This window comes from Pogonomyrmex barbatus, unplaced genomic scaffold, assembly GCF_055798465.1.
Source record: "Pogonomyrmex barbatus isolate J1 unplaced genomic scaffold, ASM5579846v1 scaffold6, whole genome shotgun sequence".
In the NCBI taxonomy this organism is placed as follows: Eukaryota; Metazoa; Arthropoda; class Insecta; order Hymenoptera; family Formicidae; genus Pogonomyrmex; species Pogonomyrmex barbatus.
In genome coordinates, this window is record NW_028297160.1 from 4,424,138 (window position 1) to 4,452,086 (window position 27,949).

Sequence of the window (27,949 nt, forward strand, 5' to 3'; positions counted from 1 at the left end):
GGAATGCAATTTCACAACAGAATAACGTTACCTGATAATAATTACATAACAGTCTTTCCATACGCGTCGCGTATTAGAAATTTAAATTACGTTTTTTAAAATATGATGATCATTTATATATTAACTGAATTATTAATCAATAAAATTTGAAATGCAAAATAAATTTATGTCGATGTCAAGATATATGTCAATAAATTTATATGTTATGTACATTTTCAAATTCTATGTATTTACATAATAAATATATTATTTAAATGATATATAATAATAATAACAAATTTTACATATATAAGTATATATACACACACATATATGTATAATACACATATAATATAATGAATAAAAATATAATAAATGAGGAGGATATAAATAAAAAGTCAATAGTTATTAAATTTAATATATGTACTTTCTTATTTACAATTATATTTTCAGTTTTTTAGTAATTGTAATGATTATAGAACGTGAAATCAATTATTTATTCATGCATTAATTCTAAATAAGTAAATTTATATCAAAATTATAATACAATCCGAAAAAATGAAATTAAACGTACTACAAAATGATCAATCAAAGTAAATTGAAACTGCTTTTTATCACTTTGCGCGATTTCATCGTTCATCCATCATTATAAACTATACCATAACGCGTTACATATCAATCGAGGCTATCACTAGAGTCTGACATTATAAAAGTTTTCGCAATAGTATATGAACTGGAACACTTGCAAATTGATGATGAACTCTGTAGAAATTGAGAATAATCATTTTCATTCTGTTGCTTCGATTACACACATAAATTGGAAACTAAGAAAGAAGTGCGAATAGATTATGATGGAAGAACATTAAATCTAAAATATATCTAGAATAAAAAATAAATAAAATAATCAAAATTCCTTATTACATGTGCTAAATAAGTACATGGAATTAAAAAAATATTATTTATTTTTACATGTGATATTTTTACATTTTTATATTCACATATTATTATATTATACATTTTTAATATTATAATGATATTTTTAATATTCTAATAGTTTGATTTAATTCATTTAAACGATTTACTTTGAAAAATTAAATGTCATTCTATCTATGAGAAAACTTTTTTGCTTCTTGTTATAAGAAAATAGGCCTCATTTTCGTAACACTATAACATCTATTTCTAGGATATCTCTCAGAAATCATATTAATATGCAATAATTTTTTGTCCTCATAATCGCACCCTTCTTAGCTGTGTGTTTGTTCGTTTTTTTCCTCGTAAACGGAATATTTTAACTTTTATGAAGATAAGACTTTATAAAGATAAAGATAAAATATAAAGATAAGCTTTAAATTTACTTATGTATACATTTGTGTATACATTTCCCTATCCTTTTTAATGAATGTCTGGATAATTAAGATTATATTCAATTCTTTTATTCTAATTTTTATTTTTATTTATAATCCTATTATGATAATACTTTAAATCTATTTTATATTATTTTATATTATAATTTATATCAAAATGCTACTTATAATTTTGCCATGTAATACAAAAACATATATATATATATATGTATATATATATATATATGTATATATATATATATATATATATATATATGTGTGTGTGTGTGTGTATTTATAAAATATATTTATATTTAAAAAAATATGTATATTACATAAAAATAAAACGATATTCTAAAATCTGATGTAAAATATAAATCAATTAAAATCATTTTTGATTTATTATATAAATCTATAGGTTAAATTATAAATTCGCAATTTTATGAATTTATTACAATTACATACAATTTGAATTTATAAACATAAATAATATATAAACTTATTTATAAGAAAACTTATTTATAAAAAAAATATTGTTCTGTAACAAGTATTAGAAATATTATGTATATTTCTGCAACGCTATCTCAAAACTCTGAGTGTGCTTCGCGTTAAATCATTTTTCTAGCTTAGTTTCGCTTCAGTCATCTTGCTTCATCAAAGATTATTGCAGCGAAGCGTTTTAGTGGCTGCTGCTTTTGGAATGAAAGAACAGGCACTCACGTGAAAGGGTGGAATGCTACGGAAGCGGACAGATCGGCTAATGAAATTGGCTCAAATAGGACTGCGCCGAAGCTTTCGCTCCGCCTCCGCGTAACAATCCTTTTTTATTTTACGGAAAAATTTTCTATGAACGAACTTCAAAGGCGTCTGACTGGATTGTTTCACAAATACTCCGCTCGCGAGGCAGACTTCCATTTCTTTCACGAAATTTCATGAGCAATAAGTTAAACCGAAGTTTAAATAAGCTGTGAGAGATTTCTAAGAACACGATGAGGCTCTTTGAGGAATTTCAGGAAGAATCGAAAAAGAAAAATTTTAACAATAATCAAAGATTTTTATATAAATGTTAAAAACATTCAATTTTCTTATATTGAAAAATAGAAATAATGAGTGATTAATTAAATATATGAATGCTTTGGAAAATTATTTGCTTGCACAGTCAATTGCTTTTATGATTTATAATAATATTCTAATAAAATATTTAAATACCACTTATAGGATTAATATTATGTGAAATCGGAAGAATAATCTTTAATATTTTTTAATATTTTTATTTTTACTTTATTATAATAGTTTCTCTGATCATTTCGTGATCATACTCTTTCGAGATTTACAAATACACATTTATAACTAAAAATATACTTATTTATATTGTAATTATATTTATAATTGCAAATACCATTGATTATGTTTATATAATACTTTTAATAAAGCAAAATTTTTAATTTTTATCCATTCTTTTTGAAACTTCTTATTAAAATTATAAATTAATATACAGTTATATATAATCAATATAACAAAGAAAAAACTCGAATTTTTTTGAAAAATATAATTATTTTAGCTAAGTTAAAATTATTTTATATTATGGTTTGCACTTTTTCTATATCCTATCATCTGCACCTGTAAACTTTATCTAGAACGACCGTTTCTATGTCATAATGATGTAACGGTATTGCTTGGATTAAAGCAGAAACTGAACTAATTTATATGATTGATTGTGGAAGAGGAAAGTGAAATGGTTTCCAGCTTACAAGGTTATGAGATTACAACGTACTCCATTGCACGAAGCGGTTGAAAATCGTTTCGTGCGTTCATCATATATTTAATACTAAATGATTGTTTAGCATAATAAAACTCATAATTAGCAAGCCACATATGTATATTATTAAATGTTTGGACAAAGTTGTAATATTTTCCAAATAATCTTATAAAACATTTGCAAAACAATTTTTAATTTATATTTGATTTTATTAAGAAATAACAATATTAATGAAATAACAATATTAATGAAGTCATTGAGAAATATATTAATGAAACAATTGAAGAGATAAAACTTAAATAATTTAATAACTTTAACTTAACTTTAATAACTTTTTTAATTATTATATATATTTTCACATTTTTAAAGATATCAATTTTTAGGCATATTAATTCGAATTCGTATGAATATACATATCATAAAATGAATCTCAGTGTATGATACGCTGATCTGGCAGCTCGATTAATTAATGCAGCCCTTTAATTAACAGAATCGTTCTTTCGTGTTGGCGAGAGTTAGCTTTTTATCACTGCCATGTGCAACTCTATATCTATAATTATGTTCTGCTCTTTTTTATTTTTCGTACGGAAGAAAACAGAAGTTTGTCTGAAAAAGGGAGTCTCAAAAAGAGATGTTGGTCATAATTCTTTTCAGATTTATACTAATGTTTCTTCGTTCTTGAATAATGATAAGAGATGTATCAATATTCTTGATACCAAATATCTTGATATCAAATTTCTTGATATTACCTTGATATCATGAATAACGATTATTTGCATCGCGTGTATAATTTTGATGGAATACTTTCATCTTTGTTTGTGTGTAGTTTTTTCTGACAATAAAAGTCAGACAGATCGGTAGATAAAAAGAGCGATTTTATCTAAAGTTTACTTTATATTGTAAAAGACTCATTACAAAGAAAAACAAAGAAGAACGTTAAAACAATAGTTAGTAAAAATTATATTTGCGTAATATTTCTATAAAAACTTTATATAACTTCATATATATATATATATATATATATACACACACACACACACACACACACACATACAGTTTTAGATTTTTATTTTTCTAAATTTACGATAGCATATGATATATTAATATGTTATATATGTTATATAAAATTATTTAACAAAAAACATACTCTGCAAATAAAATAATACTTTTTATTGAGAAGTTTCTTTCTTATAAAAATCTGATTATTATATTTTTTTACAATGTTTTAATGTTTTAATGTAAACAACATTAAATAATAATAATTTCTTAATAATATTTTACATATGTTATTTTGATTAGAAACTTCTTTAAAATCTTAAAATGTTATGTTACAATATAATCAGATGACAAATATATATCTCCCCCGAAGACACTGACAAATTACTTGATGCTATTCAAATCATTTTTGATGATACGACTTATTGAATATATCTAACGACCGACAATCCTGTCTGTTTTTTATGTAAAAAGGAGAGATATATTGCTAAAAAATGTACTAATCTTAACCAGCTTGAAACTTCAACTATATATGTCATATCTCCGGAATCCGCAAACTATCCTCCATCGGACAAATCGACGACTCTCCTTCTACGCTTTCCACGGAATCAACTAAATATATATATATATATATATATATTTAGTTTAGATTCCGTGGAAAGCGTAGTATATATATATATATATATAAAACATATTACATATATATGTATGTACGACATATATATATATATATAACTAAAACATTTTTGAAAAGGCTACTGCCAGACAACAGTTCCAAAGTTTCGTGCATCACTTCTCTTGATTCTGTCGGTAACGTGCTAATTTCTGTATCTGATAGTACTACTCGCAATTTTGTTGTGCCGAATGAAATCACAAAAGTCACAAAAATTTCCTCCAGACCAATCAAGAAAAAAATTAAGAAAAGAGAGGAAAACTCTAATATTTCTTGTACTATCGAGAAAATATTTGTTTAAATATTATTAAAATTAAATATTTCATTTAAATAAAATAAGAATATGTTAAAATAAAATAACATACATACAATTAAATATATCCTGAAAAAAAGTATTTCCTACACATATTTAATTATTTCATACTTTTGGTTAAAAGAATTGAATAGAGAAAAGAAATTAATAGCATTATATTTTAGGTAATATAAATGTTACGTTTCAACGTAAACTTTTATAAATTAAATTACATTACATTTCTTTTATTTATTAATTTTAATATTTATTTTATTAAATGTAAAATCTACGTAAGTTTGTCATTAGAGACACATAAAAAGAGAACACGACAAAAGTTTCAAGTTACAAACTGTTAAAATATACCCGTAAAAATGTACCTGCACGTGCTTTACATATGGCATGTTCGCTTTTATAATGAAGTTTTGGCCGAGAATATTTTTCCACGAAGTATCGGTAATGCCACGCGCTTGCAAAATGAGACTATAACGAGCGACCACGAGTTAATTAACTTGCATCGCGCGTTTCTCAAAATTCTATTTTGTTTTGCATTAATTCTCGTCATCGTGTCGCATCAAGCATGCTTGGGACTTGTTTTATATATAATTAATTTTTTTATTAACTTTTTTACTTTTTTATAAACAATGAAAATCAGTGTTATCGATCATCCAATTGATATATCTACTTATGTTAATTCCAGCGTGATGTAGAGAGAATTATATTTAACAAATTAAATCACATACTGGAAACAATATTAAATGCTACTGAAAACATCAATATCTGTAATCCTATTTCACATTTAACACAACAAAACTGAATGTATTGACAATCTGTGGAAAATACGTCGCATTCACATAGCATCATAACAGTATATTTTAAATCGAGAATAAATATGATTGCATTCTATAACAAAGATTGAATTATTTATAATCTGCTTTGCTTATCGATTACGAAAATTTTGTAATGACTTTATTTAATATATATATATATGTTGATGACTGTATTTTATAATTAATGGACAACTGTCAGCCATCACAATTAAACTCATTTAACTTAAAACACAATCAAAAAAACAATGTTAAATTAAGTATTACAAAAAATAATATTAAACTAAATCATATATATAAAATATATCATGCAAATTTCTTTTATGGACACTTACAAAAATTCTATATTGTGTAAAAATCTTATTAACATTTATTATTATTTTATATTATTATATTATTATTTTTTTATATTAATATATATGAAGAAAATTAATTTTGTCAATTCAACTTTTACTTTAAATTTTAAAATAATAAAAAATATAAGATTTTAAATAAGTTGATAACAAAAATCACAACTGGATAAATACTTTATGTAACTCTTCACGAGATTAAACGTTCTTCTTTCCTGCGAGACATTAAGAGCTGACGAAACGAGCTTCGGGAGTTATTACTCTGAAACACTAAAGAAGAAAAGGAGCCAATCAAAACTGTGGAAAGGATAGCCAGCTTGGATAGATAGCTTGTGAATAGCAACAGAATATTACTTTCATTAAGAACTTTTCGAGGTTTTAAGGTCGTTTTTGTGATAATATTTATTTCTTTATAGTTTTATCTGTTTCAACTACTATTTGAACACTTAATAATATAAAAATTTAAATTAATAGACAAAAGCAAATGTAATTATTTTATTAAAAACAAAATATTTTTTATGTTATATATACAAATAGCGTATTATATTCATAAATTATTTATTTTGTAAATACTTATAATTTACAAAAATTATGTGTTTATTGTGTGTATGTATTTGTTGTATTATATATTTATTGTGTGTATGAAATTAATTTAATACAAAATATTATATATACATATAGGTATAAAATACAAAAAATTATGCTATAAATATAAAAACAAAAAATATTAAATGTTGTTTAATTTTTATTAAATATGTAAAACTGAAGAGAAAACTATACAGATTTGAAACAGATGTAAAACAACGGTTAAAATACTAATTAAAAGAGCAAATAAAAAAAGATGGATCACCAGCTCTTTATGTCACATCGAGAGTCGTATTGCACATGAACTAATGAACTATGAAAGCAATTATTCTTGCAAGATATTACAAGGATAAAAAGATATTTAAAGCAACAAAGGATCATTAAGTCGCGATCTCGCGACTCGCAATGAGTGTTGTCTTCTCCGGAATTCTTCGAGACCCTCGAAAGTCGTTATGCCAACAGAAATTGTTGTTCTCTCTTACGGGAATTTATTACTCCGTTCTTCTTCTATTTATGACGGTATATTACTTAGAAACTACGCAATTTCATTAAAACTTCATACAAAAGTGAACTTCTAAGATATGATATTGCTAAGATGCAGCATTCATCTTCGAAGTCTTTAAAACACATTCTTGTAGTGTTTAATATTATTAATCTTGATGATATAATATTATATTAAATATTACATTTTTTAAAAAATTCTTATAATTTATAGCATTTATTTTCTTTTGCAAGTTAATCCAAGATGTTTCTGGTTACTTTTTCAATAAATATATATATTTGAAATTATATTGAATAATAATGAATTATATTTGAAATTATATAGTTCTGAAATTATTGATTGAATTTATTCGCCACATATTTGTAAATATTTTACGAGTGAAAGCATGAAAGCGCACAGAATGGAACGCCAAAGTTCGGAATTTGGTGAGATTTAATAGGCTCGCGGGTATCACCTCGAGGAGCGACATTTCATTTTCCAGCCGGCTCGGCTGATTCGATCGTGAAACGTGATTTTATAACACAGCGTAACTCGCTGGCATGTTTCCGTGATCTCAATGTAACTTCGTGGATTACCCCGTCAAGTTGCGTTTACATTGCGCGTTTACCTTCTGGCTACGTCACCCTATTTTCCTGCGGGCTCATTACTTCTCTTAAGCCCGACGCTCTCGCAACGACGGCGGTTTTGTAAACACCGCGGTTTGGATTAGAAGGACAATTTCGAAGCTTAAACGCAGCTCGGTATCACTCATGTACTGCATTTTGTACCAGATGCATTCGAGTAACCGATCGCAATTAACGGCGATTTGCTGGATAGCAATTGCATTTACATCACCCAGAGATTGTAGTGTATTGTTGCATAAGAAAGAGAATAAAATACTGAGCATCAAAAAACGGCAACTCTTTAATTTTTTTTCTTTTTATTTTATTAAATGTGATCTTTCTTAAATAATAACTTTTTATTATTTAATAATCACTTATATCTAATAGCATAATGATTAGTTTATTTAATATACATAATAGTTTATTTAATATATATAATATCTCTCAAAAAATATTTGCAAAAATTATAATATTCATTTTATTGATTAATTTGTGATTAACTTTTTTAAATTAAGATTTAAAGAATCTAGTAATTTTCGAGGCAGATTTAAATTAGTAAAGTGACTTAAGTAGTCTTTAATAACTTATTTTAATAACATCATATCTTTTCATTTAACAAAAATTTCTTGAAGATTTTCTAAAAAAGTTCTCTATAAAATCGTTAAAATATGTTTTCTTTGAAACTAGATTTATAGATTCTAGGATATTCAATCTAAATGTATGTTTATAATGAAATATGACATGAATTTCGTACTAATTGTTTTTTATTATTAATGAAATTCAAAGAATATTTACTCAGTAATCACGGAGAATATTCGGTCCTATGGCGATTCATGAAATTGTTCATCAAACATAATCATAGTCCTAATTACATGGGCGTCCGATTTATTGTACATGTATGTATTTTGCGTCGTCACGCAGCACCGTAGCGGAAATGCAGCTGGTCGCAGATTAATTTACCCCACCCCTCACCCCTCGTTGGTTTCCTCCTCCGAGTCGACTCTCGATCGCAGGAACCCGACATTTCAAATGAGATTCGGTTAATGTGCGGCTCACGAGGTAATGGACAAATGCTCCAGCTCACCAGAAAATGCGAGCTAACCCCAAGTCGTTCCGAATCTCGTAATTACGCTCCGTCAAGTCCACTTTACGTCTTTCAGCCTCTGGATACTATCGAACGAACCAAAGGAAACGATGTCAGGACATTCGACTTACGGGAGTTCGAGTTTGATTTCCCATAATACATATATTGATTAAACAAAATATAATAATTTAATTACAATCATAATCAATAAATATTACATCATTCTGTGTAAATATTTCTTGAAAAGAATATTAGTCATTCTTATTTTTTAATAATTCTATATTGGTTACTGAACATTATTTAGTATTATTTAATATTAATTTTATTGAATTTTATAATTATCAGGAAAAAATTATTTTAACGTAAAATGTGTCATTATTATTTTCCAAAATTCTTTAGGATATTATTAACTATGACTGGAAATTGATCGTTAATCTTGGCGTGGGATATGCATTTAAGTTTTAACGTGGATACCGAACAGTTTTCGAAAAGTTAGAAAGTTCCGCGTTAGAAAGTTTACGTGCCCTTAATATGTTCGCGCAATATTTTAGCGAGTAAGTTAGCAACACGATAGCTTTCTTGGCACGAGTTAAAATTTGGTAATGAACTTTTATCTTGGCTTCCTATTTGCATTATGTAAAAAATCCAACGATTTCTCATTGCTATGATTGTATAAAATTTATCAAAAAATAATAGACACTACATTAATAGTAACAAATTTATCAATGTAGCACGTATCAAGCATATGATGCACAACTAATAATTTTATCCTTTCAATTTCTCACAGATGATTGCCTCGTGCCATTGGCACGAGCCGAAACATCGAGACTGTGCAATATCTTAAGTATCCGATGAAGTACGATGACTCCTGCGGCAAGCAGAAATCTCTCGGGAGAGTCTCGAAAAGTATCTGACGAGAAGTCACAAATGGCCGTAGTCGAGAATCGATATTGCGACGCGACGAACTACCGTAAAAGTTCCCGAGGTCGGAGAATCTTCGTTCACAACGAACCAGCCGTTGAGCGATATCTAGTCAACCCTCCACGAGATCGATGCCTATAAATTTCAAGGCGCATCGCAAGGGGCATTTTGGTCCCCAAGAGTGAGACACAAAAAGATTTGAGGAAGAAGCGACGATGACACGCTCGATCGCTTGAAAAATCAGTGTCAGCACTCACGCAGAAAACGACGAGAGAAACATCGCATCAACGATAAAAATGAGCTTCTTCAGCTCCCTGCAGGAATACGTGACGAACAGTGTGGCTAGCTTTAGCTTAAGCCCAAAAAGGTTCTCATTCAGTCGCGAGGATTCGAAAGGTGATGCCAGCGGGACCGGAAGAAGTAGTTCTACCGGAAGTGTCACCTCGACGACCAACACGAGTACAGCCGTAACTCAGCAAGCTACGCCACATGGCTTTCCCAAGGTACGTGATTAGAATAAATGTGCTGCAAAATAAAGAAAGAATCTTGGGTTAGATAATTCATTTTTTTATATAAAATATTATCAATGTGCAATTAAAGCGCAATATATCAATACGAATATGTTAAACTAGTTTTCTATGGTTATTATAATAAAAAATAGATTAGTAATTATTTACTAGAGATTAATCAATAATTGATGTACCTATTATATTGTGCTTAATTTTCAGTAAACATATTTTATACCGATGATTAAATCTACTTGTTAACTAAATACACTTGTTAAATAAATACACAATTCAGAAATTGCACATATGATCTTAATATATACTGTTGTGAGTTTATTTAAATTAAAGAAATAACAATACAGATTAATTAAGCTACATACGAAATATTGTAATAAGTTGATATCATTTTTGTGCAAAAAAATTAATACTTTTTCAATTGTTTCAATCATATTAATTTTATTAAATCCTGAATATTTTTCACCACGAATTCCAATAATTGGCATGCTATTGTGTGAATGGCAAAAATTTAATTGAGGATTTTAGTAGAGAATGCCATAATTTTAATCTTTTCTATTAAATAATAAGTATTTTTACTCGGCAACAAAGCTAATAGTTTCATTATTCGAGGTGATATTCATTTATTTTTTTTTTTTATATTTCTAATCCAACAATCGAAAGCCACATTTTCTCAAGTAAATAAATAACACGATAAATTTCAATACAGATTCTAACAGAAAATCTAATTGCATGAAACCAAGATTAACCTCTTACAAGAAATACGAGATTGACCAAAGAAAGACTGTATTTTCTCTTGATTAAAGAAACCTAGATAGGCGACATTAAAGAGGATATGTTACGATCCGAGGACAGATAGAGATTGTTGTCCATTTAGTGGAAAAGTTAATTTATTGATTACCGAAATGCACTAGAAGCAATAATTAACTGCTTGTTACATCGGTATTAATTTATGCAGATGTAAAAAATTTAATTCTCTGACGACATTATTTTCCAATATTATCAATATTGGAAATATAAATTATATCGGAAACAACATTACAAATATGTGGCAGGAAAATTTTAACAATGCAGAATTACGATTTTCGATTTCAATCGGAATTTATTAATGTACGATACATCAATAGGGATGTGTTTCTCTAATAAATATAACAGATATCATTATGCACACGATCAAAGACAAATGTTTTCAGCGATGAATGATTGTGCGAACTGTATAATAATGTATAGCTGTAATTTATCCAATATTTATCATTCGTTTAAATGAACGAGCAAATGTGATTTTGTTAAATCTTATATATCAATATATAAAAAAGATTGGTCAATATGAGCAAACGTTTATAAATGTTTATAAATAAAACTATGTTTATTGACATTAATGTGTTAATTGAAACATCAATTAAATTAGAATTGATTGAACATGATTTATAACAATGTTTTAAAAAAAACATGCTGAGATAACTATTATCGTCAATTATATTTCTTTTTTATAAACAATATTTTTTTCTTTTTATTAGGATTGCTTTTTAAATAGATATTCGATTCACTTATATTTATAATTAAATTTATAATTAAATTTATAAATAAATAATAAATTTAATTTATATTAATAATAAATTAAATTAAATTACCAACCATATTTATATAGATTATTATTATTTAGCATCGGCTTATTTACATTAGCAAAATACATTATTCACGACAAATAAGTTTTATATATTTAATCATATTTGTTATTTTCTCTCATTAATCATTAATCATTCTGGTTGAATTTTGTACAGCATTTCTGAATCTCGTTTTATTTATTTATTTTTTTTCAGGTTGTACCACCGCCAGGAACCGTTACGTCGTCGCACACGCGCTCTCTTTCAGCACGTAGACGCACTCTCGAGTGCACTCCAGCTTCGGGGTTGACGGTACATCCCGCGACAGGAAGTGGTGCCACATCGCCAAGGCGAGTTGGTTCCTTTCGACGGAGCGGTGGATCTAGCGATCGACCGCATCTTGTGTTCTGCCGTCGTAGACCATCCTGGCCAGAGGTCGACATACAGGCCACTTCCGGGTAAGTACCCTGAGTAACGAGCGTGCATCTTACAGCGTCAAGCAACTGTCGCACTTTTCGTACTTTACCAAGTATACGACTACCATTATCAAATGCTAACTATTAGAAATTTAAAAAAGCAAGTAAAATAAAAATATTTACAATAATATAAATCTTTAATTGTTTAAAATAAAAAAACAATTAAACAATATTAACAAGTATAACGAGGATGACATGAATATTAAAAAATAATTTTACGTAACTTTACATAATTTTACATAAAATGAAAATAATTTTATGTACATATTTAAGAGATATATTTAATACAATTATTTTGAAATAATGAAGTTTGAAAACATACAGTATATATTCAGAATAATAAATAATATAATAATCTTAGTATGTGTGTATTTAATAATTTAAAGATTGAGTTATGTCTTTATTTTTTTATATGTAAAGAAAATAAATGCGAGTTATAATTATTTATCAAATTAACAAAATTTAGGAATTAGTCTAATATAATTGATAAAGTATAATATAATTGAAAGGGTATTTCGAAGGAAGCTCGCTTTTCGTCAGTAACGCTCAGCAGCATCCCTCATGTACGCTCGAATAAATAATTTCGTTCGATTGCTCGTCAAATCCTCACAACTGAATATTCTGAGATGCTCCTCACGCAATTTCAGATGTTTCAATCGGATTTTCAGTAAGACATTGCCTCTATTGCGTGAGCTAGCTATTCAATGCAATTTAATCCGGTTACATCAACGCTGTGCGCTAAGCTTTCCAACTATGTCTTCATCCTTTGCTTTTATCGAAGAACGCTTTAGAACAAGTTGCACGAGGCTTTTCGTGACACACGTACACACGCACGCATATGACACGTACACACTCGCGCGCAAGCACACGTATATATACTCATTTATTCATCTCCCCTTTTATCTTTCTTCCTTTCCCTCTTCTCTTCTTTTCTCTTTCTTCCTTGTTTTCTTTTAATGGATTCTCAACATCTGTAAACTATGATGACAAACTGCAGTCCGAGAAACGTGGAAGAGAAACACGAACAGTGGTGGCACTTCTACCATGGAATTTCGCGTGCATATTGCGGCGAATGCACTTTTAATAAGGCCACTACAATGCATCGCGACCTTTCTCTTAAGCTGCTTCGTTGCATATGCATAAGCACAGCCAGTCATTTAGCGCGAATTGTTAATCTCTCTTTAAAGCCTGCTTTTCTTTCTTTTTCCTAGCGTACCCTTCTAGCGAGTACTTCTGTCAGCCTGGATTTTACCTCTCGCGTGACATTTTTATACACGATAGATCTAAGAATCTCTATGAGCAGAATTGCAATTGATGCAATGGTTAAATTTTTATTGCGAGAATATGATATTGAGATTGATATGCGGAAATAATAAACAAAAATCTTGTATTTAAATATTGAATATTTTTTGTATCCAATATTTATATTTAAGAGATATATTTAAGTGATGCGAAATAAAAAATGGTAAAATGAATGAACATTAAAAACGATCAATCTTTATTTGTTTTTCCAAAGCAAACAGGCAATATTATCTCTCTGTCTGTAAAAGTATCAACATATATATTATACGTTTTTATGCATTTATTAAATGTTATAAAAAATTTTGTAAGATTAAAAGTACATGTTATATATAAAAAGCCATTTCATTTCAAATTTTATTAGAAATTTGATAAATTTATTTAATTTCATATACATATTGAATATGTATATGCATGTTTTATATATATATATATATATATATATATATATATATATATATGTATTTTTATATATAAACGCAACTGGATTTATATAAAATGTAATATTCATGAAAATAACACGAGAATACATTATACAGATTAATGATTACACGAATAAAACATTCTCTTACTCGACGGATTTACGATTTATGCAAAGTCTGTTATATCATAGTCAGTTCTCAAAAACAAGTACAAGAATAATAAACATCTTAACTCATTGTCCTTTGAACTTTATACACAATAAACTCCTACGTTTCTATTGCAGCAAAGACGCAATAAAGTTAACATAAAGTACACGTTCTTTCGTGTAAGTTGCATTGTATATGTTTATCATGTATCATATTTTCTCGAGATATATCCACGTACGCCAACATATTATAAAAATGAGAATTGATTTATTTGTACAAGTAAAGAAACTCTTACGATTATGTAATATTTAATAAAAAGAAAGCACATTGGTTTTTCTAAAACAAAGTTTAATTTTATGCAGAGTTATATATAAAGAAATTCCGAAATGTACTAAAGAATTTATGCCATTTCTTAGAATTTATTTTATACAAAAATAATATTTAATAATTATTATTAGATATTTAAGAACGTTTACTGTATAGTATATATAGTAAATATAGCACAGTTTTTAATCTGGTATATATTTTTAATTATTTATGTTATCAAAATATATGTTATCAAATATAATATATTTTTATTTTTTAGATAAAATATTTATTATTGTAATTATTTAAGTTGACTGTTTTCTGCAAATTAGAATAGTAAATATGAATAACATGTACAAAATAAGTAATGCACTGTTTGTAATTGTAATTATAGTAAAAACTATTTGTGTAATTAAAACTTATATGCTCGTATAAAATGCTATGACAGATCAAAACTTTCGTAAAAACATTCCGGGACAGTTTTTCGATTTCATTTAATTTTCAAATAGTCCTTTTTCTGTCAAAGCTTTATGCCATCATGATCCAATTCTCGTTGCTCCAAATTTAATACATATGGAATATCTCTCATATTTTTTGCAAAGTCACGTATATTAATTATCTCATTCGTTTGTTCAATGAATAATTGAAGTCTCGCGAATATTCAGAAATCAGCCTCACGAAGAATAAATTTAGGAAGAGGAAAATTCGATTTATTCGCTTGGATAAATATTTTTGAACGGGCGCGTCAACATGGAAATAACGTTCTCATCGTATACACCAAAAAAAAATTTCAGCGATTTTCAAAGCGGTGAAAAGAATCTGCCGCTTGTCCCATCCGAGAACCATCCTTTTCGTCAAAGAGAAGGGACATATCGAGGTATACGAGCCATTCGGTGACCTCAATTCGCTCGTAGAAGTCACCGTAATCAAAGGCTGCTATCCTTTCAGCATGACATCCTTTGTACAAGCGTCCTTGAGGCCTGGGATCCCACGAAATTGACTTTAAATCAACAAAAACTACTTGCCGTTCGTCAAATTTCAGAATCGTTCATCCTGCACTATGATGAGATATTCTTCTACCGATATGTCACAATGGTTTTCGAATTGTATTGCTATGCAGGAAACGGAAATCGATAATATTGTACACTCGAACGAAACGAAATAAAAACACATGAAAATTACTGACGTGCTTTAACAATATAATTAAAAAAATAAGTACCTAAGTTATGCTTCTGAAGTAACAAAAAACTGGGGAAAATCTCGTTATAAGTATCGATAGCATAGAACGTTTATGGCTATCGATATTTAATGCAATTTTTCGATGCAATGAATCTTCGTTCTTTCGCCGCATTAATAACTGATGAATTTTCTATCCAAGACATGCGAGACCTCTAATCTTGATGAAGAGAAGCTGTCATGAAATAATAAATGACACGTGTCCTTCTGACAAGAGGAACATCTTCATCATGGGATTATCTTACACGTACAACTAGCGAATCTTAAGCAAGGTACGCTTTAACACAAAGAAAAAAACGAAAATTTCAGAATAATAAATTTCCGGAAAAAGATGAAGAAAAATCTGTTTGCATTCGCGATTTCTTCTTTATGTTCACTTTCAATGTTATTTTTCAGCAATTACAGAACGAAATCGAAGGTAGAAAGAAGACGCTTCAGATTTATGAATCGCTTTCTACATAGATTCAAGAGAAATATTTGACTTAACTAAAAGATATATTGATGTGAGAATAAAAAAAATGTTAGATATTATTAATATCAAAAAATCAGTTTATATTAACAACGACTGTCGTGTATATAAATTAAAGAGCAACGATATGCTGGCTCAATCACTCCTCGGATTATTCTGACGGAGAATCGCCCGTCGTTCTAGATAAAATAGCACCGTCTTCCTCAGCAAGACATCTCACTTGAGACTAGCAAATGAAGTTAGACACAGCAGGTATAACTTAATCAACGTTGACGACGTTGACGAGGAGCCCGCATGAAGAAAGGAAATAAACAATGGAAAGTTCATTATTTCGTAATAGAAGACGACACCTGTTTGGGTGACATAACATTGTTGGGTCTTGTGTTTACTTATGAAACTTTCTTTGAAATACGGCAGTACGAGACATGCATTATAACGCATAATGTATAAGGAACATACGACAGTGTCAGCATTCTGTTTCACGTGCACATTTGATCTTTCCTTAACAAGAATTTAATCCGCGATTCAGTATTTTGTGAGCGACCAATATTATATCTCATTGTGCATGCAGGAAGTATTCCATGCTTCAGAATCTTCTCATATCCTTCACTTCATTAATTTTACTTTCTTAGACAGTTGGATTCTTATCCTGTTATACTAAGTTCGTGTCTGACATTTATTGCATCTGTGTCTCGCATTAAAAAGTGCAAAATTTAAATACTGGAGAATTTTTATCAAAATATATTATGTATATTAAAAGAATCCATTCTCTTAAATTTTATCTTTAATAAGAATAGTATGTAAATATCTAATTTTAATCTAGTACAATTTTATTACAATATCAACATCCGAAGCGAGTAGTTTTAATAATTGTATTTATGTCATAAATAGGTGAAATGTTTACTTCTTATTATTAAATTTGTAATTCATAATCTTCAGGAATAATAAGGTTTTTAAGAGTTAAATTTTGTTTATAATACTTCTTTTACATTTTTAGCTGGACATAATATAATGCTTTTAAGGCTTCTACGGTTACTATTTTCAAAAAAGTAAATATTTTTATGGATATTATCCGTGTCATTATGCATTGTTGAATGCCAACGTTTCGTGAACATTGCTCTTCATCAGGGCGAGGAGCAGCCTGATACTGTATGTAATACCGTAAAAATATTTACTTCTATGGACATAATATTTTAAGTTTCTTAAATATGAGATAAAGCTTTATATTTTTATTAAATTTATATATCTTTTATCTAAATGTTTAAATTCTTTAAATTAATAAACATTTATGATTTCTTCTTTTAAAAATATCATTCACTAGCTTTAATTTATAAAACTTGCAATAGAACTAGATTTATCGCAATATTTAACTATTTCAAAATCTGGACAAACAACAAAAGAAATAATAAATAAAAGTTTAAGCGAATTCAAGTGTAACAGAGGATGCTGCACGAATCAGAATAGACTCTTCTGCTACGATAGTATCATTGTGATAGCTTACAAATAGAATGCATGCTCGTGGACAAATAAATCTGCTTGAAAAGAATGTTGTTTTTTGCTATTACATTTGTAACATTTGTCTGACATTTTCTTAAGGAGAACCGTTCCCTAAGGGGATGAAAAATAAAGTCATGGGAAATAAAGTTTGCTTATTAAGTTTTTTTGTAGAGCCAAATTGATGCAATTTAAATGGAAAAGTTCTAAACTTTAAAAGAAAGATTTTAACTTTAGAACTTTTTATTAGGACCCAGATTACAAAATTTTACAAAAGAATCGTCACACAATTTATTTGCTTATATAAATGTTTATATTTGTAAGATTATGTTTTCCTTCGCAAAAATTTATTATTATTTAATTATTTCTTGCTAAAGAATATTTTTAAAAATTTTAACAAAAAAATGGTTATTTTTATAATTAATGTAAAAAGAGATGGACAGATATGACAAAAAATTTATTTCAAGAAAAAATGGTCTCTAATTATTCAAAAATGTTTTAAATAACATTTACAATTTTAATGTTCTTTAAATATTGAACGAATTAATAATTAAGAATTAAATATATTTTATGCTTGTCATATCTTTAATATTAAAAATTAATTTAAAAAAAATATTGCATAGAAATATAATTTTTAAACAAAATTTATTCAATTGTTTTTAACCATGATTTTAGTTGAATTATTTTTATAGATAATTTTACCGTTTTACAAAAATCTTTCGAAGCAATAGAATTTTAATGAAAAGACGAAGATTGTAAATTTACCAGAACACAGATGCGCGTTGGTGTTTTTTTGCAGATACGTAAGCCTGTACTTATCGCTTTTCTATCCGCTACTCGATCATAAACAAGCTTGTAAACATCTCTCTATTAGAGATCGAGTTTTATCTAATTGTGCTCGAGAGTGTGCGTCTATCGATTTGTTCGAGATGCGCGTAGGCTGATACAATCGCCTTTCGCTCAATCGACAATTTCTTGCATCAACTGTTCGATTAGCTTGACATTTCAATTGTTGTTATGTTAGATGTGCCAATTAGTAGTAGTTTATATATGCTATCATTTAAGATAATATTTTTTTTTAATTTTCGAACTATTTATCTTGAAAAACGAAAATATACGTATTTTTCTTCTAAAAAATGTCTTGATAAAAAATATCTAGATAAAAATTTATATAATAATATTTTTGACACGTAATAAACATATTGAAATGTTTTCTAACATGAATTTCATTATCATAATAATAATAGTTATATAATGTGCTTTTTATCTTCAAATCAATAGTGAGAACATTAAAAGCAAATTATCATACTATTGAAACTAATTTTCGACAGTATGTAAATAATATTCAATTAATTAAACGTTATTAAACGTTATATAGTGTATAGTTATATAGCGAATCATAATATTCCAAGAATCTCATTGCTCCACAAATTGTCTGTTACACTTTCTAGTATCAATATTAATAATAATATAACGTATATTATTGTTTTATTAGAATCGTACAATGAATATTTTAGCAAAATGATTTCTTTTTTTTTTTTATTACGAAAAACATGTTTATCAGGATATATTCTAAATTCGACATATTTTGAATATAATAATATATTCTGGAAACAAGTATGTAATGTAAACGCCACAAAGGAATACCTATTGAAGAATGCTTTTACATATTCTTCTCTTGTGTACGCTTTGGAATAGAATGTCACATTTTGTCATGTAGAAACATCGAGTCGCATGACCGCATTTCCCTAACTTTATTTTACATTTGTCTTTGCTATCCGGTTTCCTACCATTTTTTTATTTTGATATGTAGGAATCATGCTGCTTTCGATGATACATTGTCCGAATTGGCAGCTGCAGTCAATTCGTACTACATGTTTTAGATAGACGTTTTATCAGAACTTCTATTAAACTTGCTACATCGTTTATCGTTGCCTGATGGCTTTTCGCAATCGCACAAGTTTCATTTTCAAATGGCGTTTTAGTAACTTGCGAGCTGGCGAGTTTCCAGAGCAATATCGGATCTTTCTTAATTTACAATTAGGGCCACAACGTGATACGAATTCAAACGCAATCATGGTCGGTTGTTCACTCTCTCAAATTCATAACAGAATTGGCTATGAAATTGGCTATTATATCATTATTATATTAATATTTTATTATTTTATTTTAATTAAAATATTTTTGTTTGCGAATTAAGTAAATAACAAATTATATTTTTCTTTTAAGTAAATATAATTAATAGGTGTTTTTACTTATTTCCATAATTAATTTTACAATAAGAATGATAAAATTATTTTTGTAAATAAGTTTAATGTCTCGTAAATACATTTCAAATAATTTTTAATATTAAAATTAATAATAGAATTGTGAGAAAATAGCAAAAGGAATACACAAGTTGAAATATATACATATTTTTTAATAACAATGGAAAAAGAGAAAGATATTAGAATAGATAAAAAGCTTGGAGAACTAATGATAAAAATATATTTTTCTTTTATAAAAAAGAAGATGTTAAGTCGATTACTCGCATTTCTCGAAATTTATTGCTGCCGCTTTTCCGCTGCTCATTGGTTCTTTTGCTAATTTCGTGAATTACTGTCAATTTACAAATGACAATTTGTAAAAGGCGGGCGAGATTAGTAGCGAATGAAACTTTAAATCGGTTTTGAACAAAGACAAAGATAAGATGAACAAGAATGAATGAGTTTCTATTTTCTACGACGCTACCTATTATCAACGAATAATATAAAAATATATAATATGAAAAACTCAGCGCGCGCAGCGCGCACCTATGTTCTAGTATTAAAAAAAAGAATTGACATTGATAGTTAGGCACTATTAGCAATCTTTTACAAATTTAAAATATGTAACCAATTTTGTAAAAAAAACCTACTTTAGAAGCTGTTATAAATTTTATTTCAAATAAGAATTTATAACAAAGCAAGTGTTGCCGATACACTGTGTTGCAGCCATAATTACTCATAAGGTTATTTGTAAATAGGCCAAAAGCTTAAGAAAGATAAATGAAAATAAATGGACGTGTACCTATATGTAGAAATTTTAATATCTTCCCTTATTGTCTGGCTAAAGTATCGACGTCCGACTGAAGGTGATAAAGAACCACAAAAGTTTTCTTCTATATAAAACTCATTCTAGATAAAAAATAGATAATAAAATATTGGATTTACTTTTATGAATATTTACTGAATATTGAAATATCAAATTTATGAACTTTTAATTATTTAAAAATTTTCATTTTTTGGATCTTTCTTTTATCTGTCTTTTTATCTGTTTTTAATTTTTATGCTTTTGGTATTTGATTCTTTTAAATCCTTCAATTTCTTTATTTTATTTAATTTTAAAAGTATTCAAAGTTTAAATTAAAATAAAATATGTGTGTACTGCATTTTATTGTATTGTATTGTATTGTATTTCTATATTTTTTATTTATAAATTCTCTAATTTAATTATCGATTTTATCGATGAAAAAGCTATTGTGATTTTAAATCATCGACTATTGGCATTAGAAACCTTGAACTATTACGAGAGAAAGCTACATGCTAACATGCATCATAGCTCTTAATGGACTCACCGCTTATTTTCTGCACCACAATTTCCGATCGATATTCGTTTATATGAACGTCGCTCTTTAACTTGCGTCATATAACTACGGGACAAGGTAAATAGAAAGAGGCAGAGTCGCAGCAGAGTTACGAATGAAATTACAAAGGGGAAGTAAAACGTCAAATAGCCGGCGGGCGTTCGTAAAAGTGGAAAACACCCGGAAGTGCTCCGTAACGGACGCGTGATGACGACCGAAAATAGCCATCGCAACTTCGGAACGATGAATTAACTTCGTCGTGACATAGTCGACAACGAAGTCGCATAAAAAACTTTATGAAAAGATTTCTAAATTTTTCCGTTGTGCTTTCTTCGTGAGAGTTCATTGCTCATATGGCGATCTTTTACATTACGTAGACAAAGGATACTCATAGAGGTACAATAATTCTAGCAAAAGCACTCTGATAATTCGGAAATCCGTTCTGTCCATAAAATTGAGCGTTACGATTCTACGAAAACAAGATGAACTCAGTAACTTTATTATCTTTCCAGACAGTCATTTCAGCAGGATATTTATATGTTTATATATTAACGATGAAATTGAGATAGATATCTTGCATGAATTTCATTTTTTAAAGAAAAAGATATTTTTTTTACTTTATTCAGTAATATATCCAAAAATTATTTTATGCAGCATTTTATTATTAATATGCAGCAATTAAAAGATATATTTATTCTAATGTATTCAATTTATTTACAAAATAATTGATATACGCACACATCACACATAGAACTTGTTTAATTTCAAGATTAACATTCAGTGTTATCCTATATCTTCGATTTATAAACTTGAAGTCGTATCTTATAATAAAAAATAATTTTTAATTCATAAAATGATGTTTTTCCACATTTATTTTTCACATTTATTTTTCATTTTAAATTTAATATTGTATTAAACAGACCTTTCAAGTAGTAAAAAGGTCAGCAAATATCTCCTTTACTATATGAAAATTCTGTTTTATAATGTTTCGAAATATATGGCGCATTCACAGGAAATATATTTTCGAAATTAAGCCGGATTTCTGGATGTTGACTCCGTTCGAAGAATTTTGCGCAACACTCTTGCAAAAAGGATGTGGTAGAATAATATTCTACTTCTATATTTATCGACTTTATATTTATGTTTCTTTAGCCAATTATTCTTGTAATTATGTTTCGATATAAAGGTTCATATGGCTTTAAAGATGTACTGAGAATGTTTTTTTTTCTTTCTTTCTCTAAATTATTACATCATATTATATATACATAATATTTAAAATTAAAATGTCACTAATTGTCAATAATTCCATATAATATATAACAATTCCTAATTAACAATTCCAATTTCTAATTAAAGTACTTTTTGCATCGAAGGTTCGAAAGCCATCAAATTGCTATTGTTAAAAGGCTCTTCAGAGACGAAACTGTTGTTGGCGATTAGTGTTGAAACTGCGTTGCTAGCAACGTGCCAATGAAGGGTGCTCGAGATTGTCAAGGAGCGTTGCGACAGTTCTAAGTGTAATGGACGGCCATCATTATTTACAGATTGTTACAATTGATCAAATTCTCCTTAAACATATGTGTTAATAGAATGTTTGATATTGATCATATTTGTTGATAGAGAGATATTTTTCTTTCCGTGTATTAAGAACAAATATAGCTTTGCTTTAATAAAAATGCGTCAATGTTGTTTCAAAAGAACTTTATATAAGAAAATTAATTTTAATTTTAAATCAAATCTTAACATAATATAAATAAAAAAGGTTCTTCAAGTCATTTTACTGAGATATTGTGTTTATATATATATTTTATTATGCATACAAATGGATACTGTTATTATGGCACTTATTAAATTATAAATCTTTATACATAAAATCTTAGAAATTTAAGTGTTTTCGTTGAACTTTACGTTAATGTAATTAAATTAAGATATATCTACAAATAAGTTAATTTTGTTAAAGATATATCAGATATGTCAAATGTATTTTTTTATTAAAATTAATAGTTTTGAAAATATTAGGTTATAAAAATTTATTTATACAGTCTGGCAATTCTGTATAAATATTTATATAAATGACACATTCTTGATTTATTCTGCTATCAACAACAGCTGGCAGGTTATATATATGTTCATTTTTTATAGAGAGTTAATGTCGACTCACGTGATGTATTTGGTAGGAAAATTACATGTTCTATATATCAAGAATTATTACGACTGGTATAATGCAAACATTGTTTTCCAACGACCGCTGTAAAATATTTACCGTGAATAAAGCTTTGTAAAGCGTTCGAACGAGCCATTTCGAGGACAAGTTCAGCCAATCTCATCTTGTAGCAGGAATCTTAACTGAGTGAGTTGAGTTTCTCAAAGAACATTAACGAAGATACTAATTTTATTCCGCGCTAATTTCCTCATCCAGCAATTAAGATTATGAGATGTCGAGACTTGCTGTCTTTAATGATCATTCGAAAGGTAGATCTTTCGATGAAAGAGACAAAAAAATATTTCAACAACGCGAGAAGGTTATAATTACAGTTACACTAATTGTAGCTATCAGAAGAAATATCTGTGAAAAATTCTTGCTAGTTGAATTCAATTTTATTGACTTTTCTCTGTATATTTATAAATTATTCAGAACTATTAATTTGATAACAAAAAATACAAATTTTGATAATACTTAGATTACTCATAATATTTGTAAATTGAAAGATAAAATATGTTAAAGATTAAAAATATTTTATAAAAATCATATTAGAAATATTTTATCAAAAATCTAAAAAAATTGAATAAATAAATTGAATAAATAATTTATAAAATAAATTTAAAATACAAGAAATAAACTTAAATTATACTATTTTTATAGCTCTATAATTTTAAAAATCTTTGAAGATATACAAATATTTAAGATTCTAAGAAATCATTATAAAAATGAAATTTGTTTATTATATGCTACTGATATTAGATTATATTATTTTCTTAAGAATCACTTATGTTATTTTATTTATAATTAAAAATAATAAACAATTGCAATGTAATTCTTTTTGCAAAACTCCTAGCTTATGTTGCCTGATCGGAATAGTGTAAGACTGTGTAAGCACTTAGAACGACCTCGTGCAAAGGAGAGTGTCAACAAGTGTCGCGTTTGTGTTCGTGGTAGAGCATAAAAGTGGCCGCGTGTACTGTGCTAGGAAAATATCGGAGAGAAAAGAGCAGCATCTGCCTGTATGATACTTTACAGCGTCCTGCTTTACGCTTGTTGAGTTACACGTGGAATCTTTCTCCAGAAGATTGTACACAATTCCGATCCCTGAGGTCTTCCTGGCCTCGCCATTGCAATAGCTGCATCATTATCGAACAACGATTTTCTTTTTTTTTAGACCAGCATACTTTTTGTATTATACTTTTTTTTATATTAGCATGTAATTTTTTTCTACATTTTATCAAGATTTAGTTACCTTTGATTTTATTATATTAAACAAATACGTATACTAATACTTTATAATTACATATATATAAGTATATTAAATAAAATCTAAATATTATTTAAAAACTAAAAACAAGTTATTACTTTGTAGAAATGAAATAAAATTTATTAAAAAATATGCGCCAATTAATTAAAGTTAAATTTTTTAAAGAAACAATTTTTTCAATTATCAAGATGATAGGTACAATGATGTACATATAAAAAATTATTATATATTATTATACATTATTATTATAAATATTTTAATTAAAATTAGAAATTTACATATTTGAAAAGTAATAAAAAATAAAAAAATAATTATTTTTTAATGATCAACTGGTCAGAGTCAAAATAAAATAATGAGCAATTTTTTTATTAATTTTTTTAAAATCGATCAATTTTTTCTATTTAACGTTACTTTATCAGTATCTAGAAATAAAAACATTTACTGCTATCATATATCACTTTATTGTATTGCATTCATAGTAAAAATAAAAATAGAAACTGAATGTGACAGAAATAAAACGCAATCGAAGGGAACCACGCACGTGAACAGCATTTGGTTCCTTTTATGACCGCATCTTTTGTCGGAAAAAGAAGCATAAACGATCTATATGCCTATGCCTATATCTATATAATAAAAGATATCCAATTGCTTCTACAAAACTTTTTCGCAAAATCTTACAATGTATAAAATACAGTGCGAATCTCTTAAATCACCCAGCAACAAAGTATAACCTTTTTAGACTTTATAAATTCATGTCAGGAAAGTATTACTTAGATACTTAGATTTGCCATGCATCTTGTGTGTGTGTGTGTGTGTGTGTGTGTGTGTGTGTATCTGTATTATTAAAAAGAATAAAAGAAAAGCTTTCTCTGATGTTACGATTATGTCACTATATTGAAGTAAGAAAATATTTCACGTAGAGTAAGATAATAAAAGAGTGAGATATCTTAAATATTTACAAAAGAGAAATAGTATTTAAATCATAATTAAACGTATTTTCTATTTTCTATTACATTTTTAATAATGTTTCTTGAAATTTTTATTATTAATATTATTCCGCTAAAATAAAAACCTTTTTTTTAATATTATTCTTCTTTAGATCTATTTATAATCTTTGTATCTCTTTATTGATTAAATAATTTTAATTTTACACACACACACACACACACACACACACACACACACACACACACACACACACACACACATATTTTATGCTCTATCTTGAAATGTCTTTTATATTCAGGTACATACATTTTCAGTGAAAAATTTTATATTGACATTTATATTTTATTAAGATTATTATTAAGAAAATTAGAATAAGACAGTTATATGTGCAAATATTTTTTACTTTATTTATTACATTTATTATTATAATTAAATAACAACAGCTTAGGTCTATCAAATTTATGTATGATACAATATGTGATATTTCGGCCTACGGATACAAGTAAAAGAGAAGTTGCATTAGCAGAGCCAATCGTATGGCTTTCACTGCGGGGCGCGAATGGTCAGCGCCGATATGACGTGATGATGATACCACACATCGTCATTGTTCATCGACGTGATACACACGGTACCCTGATCGATGTCGACCACCAGCGGTCCACTCTGCGGGAATAGAAACGAGAATGTTGCTACCTTAATGGAGGTAATGGTACGTGGACGAGAGGACAGTCTTAAGAAATATGGCAGCACGTCCGGTCGCCGAGATAAAAGGACTTGTATAAAAGGCAATGCCCGAGAAATGTGACTCTTCGACCTCTTGAATCCTCGTATTACCTCCGATAAATTTCCATTTTCGGGATAAAATTCAGTCCAAAAAAAATGTCTCTTATCGGTGATATCACAATAAATTACCCAATTTGTTGAAGGTTTCTTTTAGAAGATTTCTTTTGGAGAAAGTTTAAGAACAGACTTTGAATCAGGAAAAAAATTTTCTTGTAATATTGAGATATTCATGTAAAAATAGAGAGAGAAATTACTTTTAAGCACATAATTACTGTTTTTATTACAAATCATTAATTTAGCATTTATATTTGTGATGATTTTAATATCTTCAATTCAGAATTTATTGTAACAGTTTTAGTTTTAGTTAAATTAATGCATTGTGAAAATTATGAAATATTTAAAACCAAATGTGTAGGGAAAGTTAGATATTCAAACACTGTGATAAAAAGATTATTGGTTTTAATGCAATTTTGAAAATTTTTACATTTATATATTGATATACAAATAATTGTACAAATAATCTTCAGCATTTATAATATTTTAAGCAATTATTTAAGTAAGTAGAACCTTTATATTAAAATTATCATTAGGTCGTCGCTAATGAAGTTTTATTTTATATTTGTGAGAAAACAAATTTTATTTTTACTGTTTCACTGAGACAAAGTTTATCCCTCGATTTTACGATGAGACTTCTGTTCCCCCGGCAAGTAGTTAGGCTCAATAAAAGACCGTGTGCGAAGTTCCGCGACAGCTTGTTTCCATTCCCAGAAGTTGTCCAGGTAGATCGAGATCCCCCAAGATACTTTTAATATCTCGACGAGGGTAAGCTTGTAGTCGCGGTCGCGTGAAATTTCTCTTCCCTTTTTTCTCCAAGGGCGAACGAAGGGTGGAAAATTGGGACTTAGAGAGAAGTATGGGCAGATGTAAGAGCGGATATTAGATCGATCAATCGGGAAAGGTTGGTAAAAATGAGCCAAGAGGCGACTGGATTGAATATGAAAGCGAATAAGACATGTTAAAGAAATGAAAAAGACGATGCATCAAAGATGTCTTTGACAGAGATAGAAAAGATGCCGCCAGATAAATCTATTAATTCCAGTAAACTTCGCAGCACTGCGTGATCGAAATACGCAATAATGCTTTCAGTATAAGAGGGTCAATCATAGTGAAAGTTTTTTTCTATTTTTTAACGTCCCTTTCGCCAAAGAAGAATTCTTTAATTTAATTTCAAGAAATTATTCTGTATATAGCCTTTTGTTG

General features: G+C 28.0%; 1 protein-coding gene across 3 annotated transcripts in view; it reads left to right on the forward strand.

Annotated features, from left to right (window-relative positions):
* unc-13-4A (BAI1 associated protein 3) overlaps positions 1-27,949 on the forward strand; it is a 79,147-nt gene that overhangs the window by 23,242 nt on the left and 27,956 nt on the right. For all 3 annotated transcript variants that reach the window (XM_089082836.1, XM_089082837.1, XM_089082838.1), the window contains exons 2-3: positions 9,777-10,413; positions 12,252-12,493. In XM_089082836.1, the coding sequence (XP_088938962.1) occupies positions 10,207-10,413; positions 12,252-12,493 (449 nt within the window). In that variant the 5' untranslated portion in view covers positions 9,777-10,206. The remainder of the gene's footprint in view (positions 1-9,776; positions 10,414-12,251; positions 12,494-27,949) is intronic.